We start from the raw sequence: 15,588 nt of genomic DNA on the forward strand, positions 1-15,588 counted from the left end.
GACTTAGTTTATCTAACGCATTAGTCCATTATCTATGACATATTGATCTGGTAGGAGGTTATTTGATCAGCAAACCAGAGTTTTCTCCTAAGAGCTGTCTTATACTGCAGAATGAGGAGCATGACACATCTCCCCCGATGTATGTTTGCTGGTTAATATATTGTTGTTACATGTCAGTTTTGTCCCGTTGTGTCATATCATATTCATTATAAAGACCTCTGGTGTCAGGGAGCAGTGTGTCTCAGGCTGGCGCAGACAGGGACAGAGACACTGAGAGGGATGGAGCAGGATGCTGCCCGGTGGAGGAGCTGAGGCGGTACAACATACTTTCTCCCTCCTTGAGCGCATCAACGAGCTCTGATCCATAGGTGGAAAGCAGAGAGATCTTCACAGACAAGATCACACAAATGTAACAATTACGAGTGGAGAGGAGAGCTGAAAAGGGGGGGGGATTTTAAGGAAACCGAAGGCATCAAAGTCTACATTATTAAGGAGGATTTGAGGAGTCTGCGCTTATAATCCGACATCAGAGGCGGAATGTGAATTCAAATAACTTATGTTAATTAGAGATTTTAACGAATATGATGCGATTTGAACGGCTCTGAAACACCGAGAGAAGAATTTTAGATTGGCCACTTGAATTTAAAAATCTGTATTTTTTTTTTTTTTTGTGAAGGGGGGGGGCTGCTTGTGTTCACCGTCGACTTGCCCCCAGAACTGGTTTGCAGCCTCTGTACGGTCATTTGCGACTAAAAAGCAGTTGGCTATCAGAGGTTGTATCGGACTACTGTGCGTTTGTGCTCATGGCACACACTGGAGTTATCATTATTTGGGACTGAGGGGATGATTTTAGTGCGCCTGTTCCGCAATGATTTCCGCCTAATTTCCCAGGTCCGACTGAGGTCTGCCAGACTTTGTGGAAAAGGAGATTATTGTCTGTTGTCAATGTTTATGAAATCCACGGCATTCTGCAGCGCAACTCAACACAGTGGACGGCAAGAAAATCCCGAGGAGTGACAACGGACATTCACACGACGAGCCACGAAAGCTTTCGGATCAACTTCAAAACTAAAGCGCAAGTTTTAAGTCTGGAATATAAGAATAGATGATTCTCAGAGCACAGAAGACGAAATACACCTAGGCCTACAAAATGTTCAAAAGGGGTGAGTAGCCTAAGTCTCAACTTTACCCCCAAATTTATAACGCGATTTTCCCATTTTTGCACATTTTATTAGTATTATGCAGCCTATAAAGCGAATTCTGCTTCGTTCTCACAATGTGTACGAATCCCGTGCTGGTACTTTTTTACGGTTATTAAACAGATGTCTAAATATGACACATTCATATTGCACCACGTTGCCCCGCAGATGTGTTATTACAGACGATGCGCCATTTGAAGCGCGTCTTTAATTTGCACAACACGCACTGAATGAAATATTCATCTGTGTAAGGAAACATGGGGACGACTATGTGATTATTAATACAGCTGATGCCGCACTGCAGTTTATGAGTTGTACCCGGGTCACAAGGCTATCTCTCCGAGCATTGCACTGTGCTGGAGCATTATTATTTGCTGTGTGTCAGTACATCTAGATGTGATGGATCAAACCGTAGTTCACAAGGTTATTCTCCGCTGGCTACACACTAGATGAACACCCAAGACCTTTAGCACCTCATATAAAAAGGGAAGAGCTCCTCAAACTTTTAATATCAAGATTCCCCAGATAGAAACACATTAGACCACAGACTTTTATTTGATGATCTTTTGTCCCAGAGTTTCTTTCTTTTTTACTCTTTAATTGGCCATACAGCTGCATAACTGTCTGCACTGGATGTCTGACAACAGTAGGGAGAGTAAAACCTCTAATGAGAATATTACAGTAGCACATGCTCCCATTGTGCTATTATCGAGGGAGTGAAATAATAGTGAAATTAAACTGTTCCTCATTTTGCTTGGGGCCCCCTGGAGCCCCCTCAGCATCCCCTCGGAGGTCCCCAGACCCCACTTTATGAACCACTGCATTAGAGCTAGCCTTGCACACCACTTTGTCATTAACTGAAAATAACCTGCTCTTTTGTTGTGTTATTTTTATGCAGTTTATATTAGGCTAAAGTAACTTAAGAGATACTCTTTAAAAAACACACAAATACATGCTTGATGGGGGTCACCATATATCGCTCACTGCTTGTGTTATATTGGTATTTATGTAGTCTGTCTTGTGAAAAACCATCTGTTTAGAGTGTGTGTGTTTCTGCTGCGTGCCTCAGGGGCAGAGAAAAACAACATGTTTTTCTTACTGCCATCAGATCGATTATTGCTGTTCCAACAGTCGAGATGAAACACACCAGGGTGACGAGTGCTTATAGCTACAACAGCTTTGAGGGCAGGCCTATTGTCTAAACCTGCATTCTGACAGCTTCTCATAACTGATCTTCATATCGTTTTTGAGAAGTGAGACGTCTGGATTTTTTTGGCCAGAACTAACATGAGTCACGATGTGCATTCCAGAAGAGGCTCTTTATTGGTTAATGAAAAACATGTCCGTCTCTGTTTTGTGTTAAACTAATGGAGATGCTGGTAAATGTTGTTACTCCTGATAATGTATCATTATCATCAACAGATCCTCAAGGAGATGATTTCCCACAGCACACATTCATTTTCCATTTATGTTCAGGGTTAAAGGGAGAGCTGAAACCGGAGGTGATTGGCATTTGAGGATTCTGTACTCCAAACATGCTCTATCCCTACACTCTCCAAGGTTTTTGCATGTGAATCAGCTGTCTTACCACTGCACAGTGCCGGACAGAAAATCACTTAATTCAAGACAAACGACTTCAAAGTACAGATTTCAACCGTCTGCCAAAAGTGCTCAGTATGCCAGCATGTCTCAGTCTACAATAGTGAGGCAGGGATGCGTCAGCGTTGGCACGAACAGCGCAGAAGTTCTCTGGTGAATTTGAATTTTTTTTGCACCTAAAATAACACATTCTAGGCAGCCTGGCTGATGCATCAGGCACAGCATTTACTGAGACAGAGCCACCATTCACAAACACATGGAAGGAAAGTGGCTTTGCTGGCACACACACTGGCAGCATCTCTCAGGTTGACTTCACATTGTGGCTAGATGTGCCTAATTCCCATGTTAATGGAGTGGACACGTAGATTTTATGATGGCCTTTTGGTTCACACTTTGTCTGACAGTCTCCGGCTGCTGATCTCTTTATCTGTGGGCCATGAGCTTGTACAGGTCGATCATTGCTGCGACAAGGTATGGCCATGTCCCTACCATCCACAAATATGTCCAGACATGTACAGCATTAGTTATGGTGTGTATTCAACTGCAAGTGAAACAACATAGTCCTCATATCTTTGTTTGAACAGTCCGAATGGTGTTTGTGATTCTGTGTATGTTTTTTCTATGGCTTATACAACAATGTGTAAGTGAGTGTGTGTGTGTGGGTGCATGTGTACATTTATGTAGCTACACAAGCACACGTCACTCCATCTCTGTCTTGGCTTTTCTGTCCATCTCTCTGTCTCGCTTTCACAATCTCTCTTTTTTCTCAAAACCAGTCAGCCATAGAGTGGGCACAAGGGATGATCTGTCAGAACAGCTCTGAGATGGAAAGGACGAGATGTCCACTGAATATACCATGCTGTGACGTGCTGTAATTGCTGTTACATGTTATTCTGGATTATAGGAGGAGGCTCAGTTTAGGGTTGTTCTGCTTTATGCCACCTTTCGCATTGTACAGTGCTAGGCACATAACAAAATGCAACTCACATACTTTCTGAAAAAGAAACACTGGTGACATTGTGCATCTCCTCCAAACACAAAGATGAACATACATACACATCATTGTACTTTTATCAACATGAGGATGCTCTGCTGGTTACATGTATTCTATATACTCTAATGGTGTTGCATATTGTAGCCCATTTACTACAAATGTTTTGCTACCTGAATTTCATAGATTTTCTTACTCATATGGGCTGGTTTTCTATTCCTTTCAGAACAGCATTCAAATAAATTTCCAAAGACTTGAAACATGCTTGAGAATATCATACACAACATGAATTTATATTTATTTTTTAATCCCTTACGTCATAGTAATGCCATTGCAGGCAGAAACTATTTTTAAAACCCTTTTCATTGGTGCTTTTAAATTTTATACCAAAGTGCACATGACATTTGAAAGCATGTCAGAGCTTTCAAAGGAACTTTTCAAATGTAAAACAAAACAGTCTCCCATTGCATCTACATCACACAAAGACAATGTAACCTGCAACAAAATTGTAATCGAGTAAATGTACATTATGTTGGATTACTTGTCTCAAGTAAGTAGATCTTCATACTGTACTGGCAAGGACTGAAACTGATGGCTGCATGGGAGCTTGGAAGTCACTCACAACCTGTGTCATGCTCTTGAAAACCAGTATGCTTTGGCTCTCATGTAACACATTTTGTACTTAACAGGCTAAAACATGCAAAACCACTGATAAGCAGCTTCAAGCATCATGCACTACATGTTTTACCTCAACTCTTATACCTGAACTTTAAGCTAATCCATCCATCAACCATAAATCCAAGTTCTTAAAATCAGAAGGGCTCACACGCATGCATGCTTTAACACACACACACACAAATATGGTAATGTTTGTTTTTTTGTAAGTGTCAGACATGCAAGATAAGACTAATTTGGAAATGCTTTTTCATTGACTTAACGTGATGAGCATGTTTTAATGGAATTTAGCTCTGACAGAACAATGGGTGTTGTATAAACACCACAGATCATGCAAGCTGTATGTTCCTGCATGTGGGCATATGCATTAGCAGTTGCAGTAATACTAATTTGTTGACATTTTTCATAAACATATCATCTACAACGGAAAACACAACAGTCTGTTCCTTAATCTTCCATCTCACGTGATTGACAGTATGCAGGGATAATTACTTGTAGCGCTTATGAAATGCTGTAGCATTTAGTAATCATATTTTGTAAATCAACCCCACTTATGAGCACTGACTTCAAAGTAGCACATTGCTCATGTTGCTTTCAGTATTAGCAGACAGGGTTAGAGGATTTACCATTAATGAGTTCAGCACAATGAATGCAGCACAAGGGAAAACACCTGTGTCCTGTGCTCTTCAGCTTTCCAGCTCTGCTCTCGTGTGGGTCGGATCTCATGGATGATGTCGGTGGCGTCAGAGCGGCTCTTCAGCTCCAATTCTGCTCTCCACAATATCTAATAACCACAGATGTCAAGGGGCTACTCTCTTCTCTCTGGGAGATGTTTTTAAACAAAGGATATGACTGAAAGACATCAAGCGCTATGTTGACTAGTCTAAAGCAAGTCATAAAACCAAATGGTCTCTCTTTGTTACCAAAGGACAAGCAGTCATAAGGCAGAGGCTTTTCTTGAGTAGGAGATACAGGCAGCGCCCTGAAGCAAACACTGCAAGTGATTTGATATGACGACATGAATTTGCACAAGAGCAATAAATGCCCATCTGTCACTGTAATATGTTGCAAACTTTGAGCCATCGTCAAGGACCAGAGAGAGTTCTATTAAAGGAGAATAGATTCCTTACTCATATTGTCATCTTCCTAATCCTCTCACACTGTCAGCCTTCTGCTATCATTCCTTGTCAACTCTGCATTGTTGTACTTTTCAGCCGGGCTTGTGTTTCCGGGCGGGTGAGAGGCAGTGTGGACTGAAGACTGAGGGAGAGGATGTTTGAAGAGAAGTGAAGAGGATAATGTGGAAAGGAGCAAAAATATAAACCTTGAACTGATCCCCTAAATCTTTCTAAGCCACCTGAAAAATAGAAAGCAAATCTGAGAAGAAGACATTTCTACTCCTGTGTGACACTTGTTTAAGAATGGAAATTTTTAAGACTTTCTACACGTCTTATGTCTAAAATGGTAGAATCAGTCAATCAAGACGTCAAGTAGGTACATGAAAATAAAATACACACGCATAACCTCTGTTGTGATAGGATAAGGCAACCAAAAACCTCAACAAATTGACCCATTGGTAGTCTGTAGATCCATCCCAGAAAACACAGCGTCAAGAGTAATTGACAGAGGAACATTACCAATTATCGGATGGCTGAGTCACATTTATTATACTGCCACACAATGCACCTCTGGCTCTGTCAGTGCATTCCAAACATCTTATTTAGCCAAAGGAGATCCAAAAGCCATTTATTTAGAGGCCAATACTCCGTAGTGTTTCCATGGAAGCCTTTGGCACGGCTACACCACGTGACACCTAACAGGACATGACAAATAATTGTGTGAATAAAGTGTGTGTGCGTGCGTGTGCGTGTGTGGAGAAGACAGCACTAACTGGTGAGCATGTCACTTTTTTCCCCCATGAACTGTTTTTTTTTTTTCTGGGAGCCATTTTCACACTTCCCTGTCAACCATTTCACACTGAATTAGGGCATGAGGGCTCCAAGTTCAGAAGTGGATGCGGTGCTCTTATGCAGCTGAGGACTCTCTTATTAATGCAGTCTGAAGAGACATCTGAATGATTAAATCCATGGGACATTCAGACTTGGAAGAGGAGTCTGAAGCGAATGTTACAGAACATGCATGGAAAAATCTGTCCATCTCCGCTTGCCCTTTAAAAAAAAAAACTAAAATCACTTGATTCTTGTGGAAACGCCATTTCCTCAGCCTTTGTTGTGGAAATGAGATGCAAGGATGGTCATTAGCGGATGATAATGAGGTGAAAGAGACAAACAACCTAAGCCCTGTTGGTTTTTCTAATATTAATAATTAATTTCTGATTAAGTGGCTAATTGGAGTTTAAAGGTCAATGTCAATGAGAATGCCATGGATCTTTTGAAGACAGGAGGGAGGTGGGGGAGGGAGCAGGGTGAGACAGTCCAGGAGACTGTTGACAGTAATCCCAGGTGCTCTCCTGTTACTGTGACAGCTCTCCCCCTTTCTGAGCCATCCTCCCCAGGCGACACTGCCTTTGTGTGCTGAGGACAGCAATTCAGCTACACCGGCACCTGGGCATCTGCCCTTTTGGCATTGAGAGTTAGAAAGTCCTCAAGATGGAGTGGCATATCATCGCAAGATAGATCAGAGGTGAAGAAAAGGGGAGAAGGGAGTGTCTGTCACATGCATTTGTGCTCCTTGTTAAGTAGAAAGGGACAGATTTGTAATTTGGTTCGTATGAGCTCACAAGCACAGGCGTGTATCGGGTATGTAGACGCTGGCATGCATGCTCTCCTGTGTGACATTAAGTCTGAACTGATCTGACGCCTGGCATTGATTCGTCTTGTTTATTATGCCTCAGATTAATCTCACACTCCATCCGTGTCACAGTCAGAACTCATTTATTTCAAGATGTTTGACGTAAAAACAATGGCTAATTCAGTCTCCGGCGTATGCAGGTTTAAAGATGCGTCTAAAAGAAAGTTTCTGCTCTGGCTGCTGAGTGAAATTAAAACACTCGGTGGGGAATGTGATGAGGAAAAAGGAGCAACAGTCATCTTTCCATTTTCCAGGGCTTCTGTCTTTGGCTCTGTCGCTTCACTCACCTCCTGCCCCACGGCTCCACAAGAGCCAGCCTCCTCGTCCCTGGCTTTAATGAGACAGGCTACTGTCACAGTCACATCTGAGCTTAGTGCTTGTAATATCTGCCGTGTCTGTGTTCTGGCAAATGTTATCAGTGCTCATACGTCTGTCACGGCTCAGACTGACTTTTAGGAAAAGTCAGGGCTCAGGTAATTGCTGCAGCCTGTTAGGATTAATTTTGCCCTGCGATGTTAATGCACGCTGTGTCCTGTGATATTGCAACTGCAGAACCACTTAAAACTCGACTAGGCTGTAACCTACTGCAGGGTGTTTGTGGCTAATTGTGGGGTGCAATTGCAATATTTTTGGGTTTGGGTGCAGATCAGGAAAACGTCTATTGAAACAAAGTTGGAAAGCTTGGATTTTACATTAATCGAATTTGAGATGAATTGTTGTATATTCAACTATTCATTGGAAGCAGCATGATTTAATTGTATTGAATATTTCAAGAGTGAATTGAAGAGATACAGGCTGGCACCAGATGTTGTCTCATATAATGGCTGGAGGAGGACAATTGGATTTATTAGAATCCAAAGGATGGTTGAAGAGAGGATTGGATGAGTATTATTTAAAAAGGCAGGACTGAAAGACAGATGGAGTTGTAGTAATTACAGAATATAGGCCAAGGTCTTTTCCACAATCACACATCTTTTATATGCAAATCCCTCTCAATTGTCTTAGAATGGTCTTAAATTCAGTCATTTACAGCAGCAGAACCATGTTTTGACCTTATTAAGGCTGATACAATAGGGATAAGAATGGATTGGAATTAACAGTTTCAATTTAGCCATCCATTTTTTCCACATCTGCCTAAATCGGAGTCAAAAATGTCGTGCAGTATTCACAGCCTACCTTCATCAAATTGAAATCTATTTCTGGCACAAAACGGACCTCTCTCACACTCTCTCCTTATGTATTTCACTACTCTGAATGACAGTGAAGTCCTTGACATTTGTCTGTTTTCCTTCTCTAACAAGCATTGCTCTTCAGCACAGGCCCTCAGTCATAGAAACCATTCAAGAAACCATTAAGACCTTGCATCACAAACACTGGGCTCAAACTCACAATAGAGGTGCAAGGTGCTGTTTTGTGTGCCAGAGATAAGCGTGTTAATTATTCCAGTACTTGCTTAAGAGTACAGAGCCCTTGCTGGACTCAAATTACACAGTGAGGTGGATTGTGGCACGTGATGCATGTGGTAAGACTGTTTAAAGTATATTGGTATTGTGTTGGATTACGTCCCTGGCCTTCTTTACTGATGTTGTGGTGCATTTTTCTTTTTTTGGCAAAAAGGGGGTGGCCAGGGAGACCCTGCTTTAGGATTTAGTAGAGACAGTAGTGACGAGTAGTGAAATTTGGTCATTTTATTCCAATCACCTCAATCCTGTAGGGTTTCAGTTATGAAGCACTTTAATTTGCACATTGCTCTGGTTAAAATCCAGGTGCCTTTCTGTTTAAGATGAAACTGCTTGGAAAGCAAACTCCTCTCAGCCATCTTGTTCTTGGCCATCATTTTGGAGCCTCAAAGGGACAGATGTCACAGCAGTGTGGACTAAAGGCGAGGTAAGGTTTGTATGAAACACAGTCAGATATGCATTTTCTTCACTTGGCAGTGTGGGAGTACTTTTTTGTTGGGATTTTAATGGTGAGCAAAAGGGGAAAGCTCAGAGCTGTTTTTATTCCGAAGAGAGGTTTCCACCCATCTGCTGTGGTTGGCAAGGGACCTTGAAGAGAAAGCTGCATCCTGCCTCGCTTGCAGTAAAAAAAAAAAAAAAGAAAAAAAAAAAGAAAAAGAGAAAAGAAGCAAGAATAAAAAAACTGTCAGGCTAATAGATAGTCACTACCATGTATGCTGTGTCTCGTAGCTGCTGCTCCCAGTCAAGGCCTCAATCACACACTGCTCAATTCCCATGAGAGTCCAGAGATGCCACAGTCTGACAGTGAACACTGCCACGGCTCTGCCCCAACACCCCAGTATAAGATCACTGTCTAAGCCATGTGTGCACCCCTGACAGCTCCAACTCTTACAAAAACTACAAGTCTCTTTATTCCCCAGATGGCAGGGAACAGCCCACAGTTTGCCCTCAGCAATCACGCTAATATGTCCCCAGTCCCATTGCAGAGACCTGCCTGACGTTAAAGTGTTGTTTGGAAATGGAATGTAATCTAGAGGGTAAATATAGCAGATGTCATCCGCTGCCAGCTCTCCAGCGAAACAATAAACAGAACATGCTGGCGTAATATTTACTTGTTATATAGCTGAGCTGGGGTTACATAAGATTTATGAACTGCCATGGTGGTAACAATTCTATGTAGGGGGGATTGATAGCGTTTGGTGCTAAAACTCCTCTGGCTGGGACATTAACTCAGCAGATTTGTCCCTGTCTTCACAAGCACAGCCTTGTCAATTATTTAAAAGAGCAAAACAACAGCCCAGAAAAGACAGCACATGGTGTGTGGAGCTCATTTACACATCTCTATTCCCAGAAGTGTGCTCATGCGTTTAGGCCATAATAAAAGCTGGTCTTTCATCCCTATGTGTCTGTGTGCTAATTCACACTATTGCCAACGTGAGTCCCCTCATCCCTCAAAGACGAGGGCATCAAGGGAAAACAAAGAGGCACTGAGGAGAAGGTAACAAAAACAGTATTATTAAAGACTTGTTTAGTTGCTCACTTCATAGGAGCAGAAGGAGGCAGAGGACTTCATTATTGTAACAGAGAGATACAGGGCCAAAGAGAGAGGGAGAGAGCACAAGGACAGGCATTAGGCTCCGTCAGGGCTCTAATGGAAGAAGCAGGTTTTTTGTGTCACGGCTGCTCTCTCCACTGATGGATGGGGAGGTTAACAGTCGCTGTGAGTTAGGTAGCCGAGTGCACAACATCCTCTGGAACCTCTTTTCAGACACAGCCCTCCTGTAGCTGCTGATCAGTCAGTCAACCAATCTGACACTTTAACGTTTAACCCAGCATCTCTCCATTGTGATAACAAACTAAAGCCTGGCAATGCTGTCCCAGTATCATGTTTTGACATGTTTCATGTGGCTATATTTGGCAGGCTGCGTTGTTTACTCTGCTAACATCCCTTTACGTATTCGTTTCACACTCACTGGGGAATGTAAGACATTCTGTTTGAGAGACCACAAAGTATGTCAAAGAGGTATAAGGTAGATGTCTGCATGTATGCCAGTGGTATTAAACTGGATCTCTTTCTAAACCATTTCACAGAGTGTGTTGCAGAGGGAGAGCCTGTGCCACACTGGTCAAAGGGAAGTTAATAGATTCCATGACATTGTCAACATTGAAAAAAAGCACGTACAAAGAGTTGTTGAAATGGAGAGGGGGTAAAAGGACTGAGGGAAAAAGGAGGAGGGAGGATGGGAAGGGATGGAAAAGGAGATAAAGTGGGCTGTAATGATGTCTGGGGGAATATATGCTGTGCCTGAGATGGTGTCATTGATATGAAAAGCACATTGACCCCTAAGAGTGATGCCCATTTCCATGGACCAGTGCGGATGAGGCATTTTTACTTTTTCAAGGAGCAAGCAGACATTTATTATGACCATGTACTTGTATATGTACAAGCGCTGTTGAGATGACATGGTGAAATTGAGGATTGATGGAAAGGCCTATACTTTCCAGTCTGACATATTGAGTTAAAATTGTAGTTATATTCCCTACTATAGGCCATATTCTCCCATTTAGAACCAACTGATTGTTTGAGAGTAAACTAATATAGGGTTAGCCACTTCAGGAGACCCCATCCAATCTGTGTCCATCTTACACACTCTGCACAGGCAGCCACAGTCTTGTCTTGAGTCTTAAATTCTTTTACAGTGCAAAAAAATGCTGAACAAATATAACACCTGAGAAACAAATGCAAACCAAGCCATTTATGGTTTCACCTAGTGGCTGAAAAGACAATTATATTTACAATTTCCAAAATTATTTCTTTGCAAAAAAGATGGTGCTTGAAGCACTTGCAACAAGATTGCTTTAAATGTCTGTTTCCAGGTGAGTAAAAGATAATGATTCGTCCAAGAAAAGAAGAAAAAGATTGGAAGCAATAGGGGAAAATAGAAGGAAATAAAAATGATCAGTTAATATGGAGGAACTGAAAAGAAAGTCCCCCTCCCCTTCCTTAAAAGGAGAACGTTTCAGCGAGCTGTGTTTATTTCCAGATTTCACACCTTGTTTATGATGTAAACATCATCCTTGTCCCAAAGTCTCCATGCAGTACAAGCTACATGATGTGGCTGTGAGAAGAAGGTGCGCCCACAGCCCAATCTGTCAGAGCCCCTAACAGCAGGCCCCACCACACACACAGTGCACTGGCTTGCAACTGTCTGGTAGAATGCATACATTTAGCCAGTTTCTCATCTCTGCATGGAGTACCTCGGCTTATGAAACCATGCGATGATGGCACTATTATCCTGCTGATCGGAATAGCTCTTGGCGCTATGTGGGAGCAGCTGGGGCGATCTGGCTGCAGGTGTACACACACACACATACACACTCTGTCTCTCCCTCTCTGTTGGAGATTCACACCATTGTTGTTACATCGGTGTATGTATGAGCCCTCTTCAGCTCGCTGCCTCCCACCTAGCAGGTGGAAGCACTTCTATAGAACTAAAAGGCTTCAGCTTTCTCTCTCCATACACTACTCATCAACTCATTGTGGCCCACATAGTCCTCCTGAAGAATGTGATATTATGGTCACATATGTGAGAAATGAAACAGTTTGTACTATAAAGTTATGTTTTGTTTCTGTTGTCACCAGCATGTTTTGTTAAATAATGAGTTTCGACTGCAAAAGCACAGCTTTAAGGGAAACTGTGTTCTCTTTCAGGGGATGACTCACATTACAGGTAGTTGCCAACCCAACAGCTGCGCTTTAACATGTTCAAAGTTTTAATCTGTGACATTTGTTGCACATCTTGACAATACAACTCAAAGGTCATCTTTTAAGTGGAAATTGTGCTGACTGCAGTAAGATGGCGAGTCATATTAAGAAGTTCCCTTCAGCGTTTGGTCATGTCACTGCAGTTTGTGTCACACAGGACAATATGCATGTTTGCAGAAAACCTCTGTCAGAATGGATCCTTGATTATTGTGTGATCTAGCCTGGAAGGTGTAGCTGGGTTCGGTACCTCCTTCTTCACAAATACTTCAATGCCAAAATAAAACAAGTTGAAGTTGACGCGGCAGAAAAATGAGAGACATGGCAGATGTCAAAATAAATAGATAGGCCTTTATAGAAGACAGCTCTGAAAACAAAACTAGCAATGTAGGTCTGTGTGTTAGAGATTATGTAGAGTAAGAGTTACAGTATATATAGAGTTGGAGTTTATGTTGTATATATGAATATTGTAAGGGTGTCTGACAAATTCACAAGTAGAAAGCAATTTTATTTAATTAACAAAGGAACCAGAGAAATTAAAAATGTTTGGTCTTCTTTCAAGAGCAATTTTCACTCTGTCTCTGATGTAAATCAGCACCAATACATCAAATGCTTATTATAATTTAAAAACATGTCAAGTCTTGCTAAATTAGAAAAAAAAACTTAAAAATAAAACCAAACAAGCCTTAATTTGTCAGACTAACTTCAAAGTTTGCATCCAAAAAAACCTTATTCAAAAATTAATGTTAGGATTTTCTTTTGATTATAACAGTGTTTGCAACTTTTGGTATTACTAAGTGATGGATGTCTTCCATTCCTATTTGTGCAAATCAGTCTCCTGTCTGGTGAAGCAACAAGTATGCAACATCTGTCTGGGTTGGTGCTGATTCACAGCTGGTTCTGCCCCCTCGGCCTGCAGTCAAGCTCAGTCCTGCTGTGTGTATTCCAGTTCTCTTCCTCTTCTTTGCCTTATGATTAATAAGACATGTCTAAGATGTGTGTGTTTGTGTGTGTGTGTGTTAGCATTTGTGTTTAGTCTTACGCTGGGCAAAGAAAGTGGTGTTCTCTGAAGAATATGTCTGAACATAAAGGCCATGACCTCTCAGCACCAGTGCTGTGACCCCACAGCGCAGCATGCTCAACCCCTGCAGCACAGTAAACACTCAGAGCTCCAGCATACCTCCAGTCACAACAATAAACAAGCCATTGCTGAAAGGAGATAGACGTATGAACAATGAGCCAAGGGGTGCTCTGTCTTGTCCGTCGCCTCTTGCCAAGACTGCAGGATGACTGGCACTGTTTCATTGTGAATGCAGATTTATAAGGACAGACTAAACGGGTAGCAAAGGTCACCAAAAAATATATCCCATGTACTTGGTATAGAGACAAACACATTCTGCATACAGACAGGGGACATTTCTACACACGTCCAACAATTTGTTTTCTACTTATTGAAGACATGGTCCAATTTGAGGCTAGAAAAGACATCATAGATTCCAACATGATACCTACAGAACATCAGACATAAGAAAAACAAAACGACAGACATGCTAAGTGGAGGTATTTGAAACGCAAACGCGTCAACACAAACGATTAAATCTCACCACAGTACTTCCTCTCTTCCAAGTCCTTCTGGCAGGGACAACTGTGCGTGCGACCTCAAAATGAATAATTAATGTAAATTGGAATTGTTAGCAAGAGTGGCAAAATCACAAGGGCTCCAACTAATTGGCAAATGTTTTTTTTTTCACTTACTACCTTGTTGCCAGTGGTAAAAAATTAAGGAAAGTGGAAGATAATGAGATGTGGTTTGGGCCAGAGTTGGAAGGAGTAGAACAACCAAGTGAACTGATTCATTTTAGTCAAAATTAATTAGAATTTAAGTCTGCGCTAAAAGGAAAGTGTTGTCTGAAAACAAAAAAAATAGAAAAAAATTGAACCATGATAATTGTACAAACTTTGATTTTGCTTACTTGAAATGTGTCAGGCAGAGCACAGCCTATCACCCACAGAGACTATTTTGATTACATGTATACAAATTAAAATTGATAGAACATTTTTAACTTGGCAAGTTAATTCCCTCATTCCTAAGCAAAGCTGCACATGAAATGAAGACATTGTGAGGTAGACTGTTGCTAGAGAATGTGTGAGTGAGCCAAGGTCATAAATAACAAGTAGTACAGCAATTATCCTAGCTAAAAAAGCTCTCTATACACTGATGCATAGTGTAACTCTATAGCATGTCTCCAGACTCCAGAATTTTGTACCCAGAGTGTTGTTGGATTCTTTTCCTCCCTGTCATTTCCTTGGCTGCCTTGCTTGCTGCAGAATTTTTTCTCCTCTATTCATCCTGAATTATTAAAAAGTGTTGTGATTCCCAGTATGATTGTGAATCTGGGGCTGCAGCTCTCAACTGCGCAGTCACATTTGCTTGTTTTTCTAGCTCCTCACAGTGTTCACCCTGTTTTCTTGTGCTTTCTCGCTTGGTTCACAAGCCAGAGCATGATGCTGCAGTCCTCACGCCCCAAAATCTCACCTTGAAGGGGCAAGAGGGGGGGATTTTAGATGATGAATACTCAAAAAGTCGTGTATGCCCTCGTCTACAGAGCAAGTATTATTCGTCTGAATCTGTATTCAGGTCAGGGTGCTTTTCACAGGGGAGGGACAAGGGAGGGAGGGAGGGAGGGATATTTTTCCTTCCCATCATGCACCAGCAGCAGGACCCAAATTGGCACAGAGGGTTGGGCAGTTTCTCCAGGGATAAGCATCCTGTCTCTTGCCTGACTCCCTCTAAGGGAAACCTGCCAGGGGTATCCATTCACCACAGCACACATGCCCGTTGTCTTCTCAAACATAACCAAAGACCCAAGAGACCAACACATTCGTCCCCCCGCAGCTGACCTGCCACCATGGCCAACGACCCCACCTCTACTGTTTTTTGCGCTTCCAGAAACTGCCAAGCTTGACATGCCAATGACTCTCTGGCACTGCAGAAACCACAGTGGCTGCCCTGAGAAAAGGTTATGAAAACAGCTGCTGGCAGATGAAAAATTCATGCAGTGTTACCATATATTTGAGTATCCCCGCCTC

At 42.0% G+C, this 15,588-nt stretch overlaps 1 protein-coding gene across 1 annotated transcript in view; it reads left to right on the forward strand.

Annotated features, from left to right (window-relative positions):
* The first annotated feature begins 551 nt into the window (after positions 1–551).
* rtn4rl1b (reticulon 4 receptor-like 1b) overlaps positions 552–15,588 on the forward strand; it is a 128,891-nt gene continuing 113,854 nt past the window's right edge. The window contains exon 1 of the mRNA XM_035680731.1: positions 552–1,163. Within this exon, the coding sequence (XP_035536624.1) occupies positions 1,151–1,163 (13 nt within the window). The 5' untranslated portion in view covers positions 552–1,150. The remainder of the gene's footprint in view (positions 1,164–15,588) is intronic.

The sequence above is a fragment of the Morone saxatilis genome, unplaced genomic scaffold (assembly GCF_004916995.1).
Source record: "Morone saxatilis isolate NCDOM2014 unplaced genomic scaffold, NCSU_SB_2.0 Contig8, whole genome shotgun sequence".
In the NCBI taxonomy this organism is placed as follows: Eukaryota; Metazoa; Chordata; class Actinopteri; family Moronidae; genus Morone; species Morone saxatilis.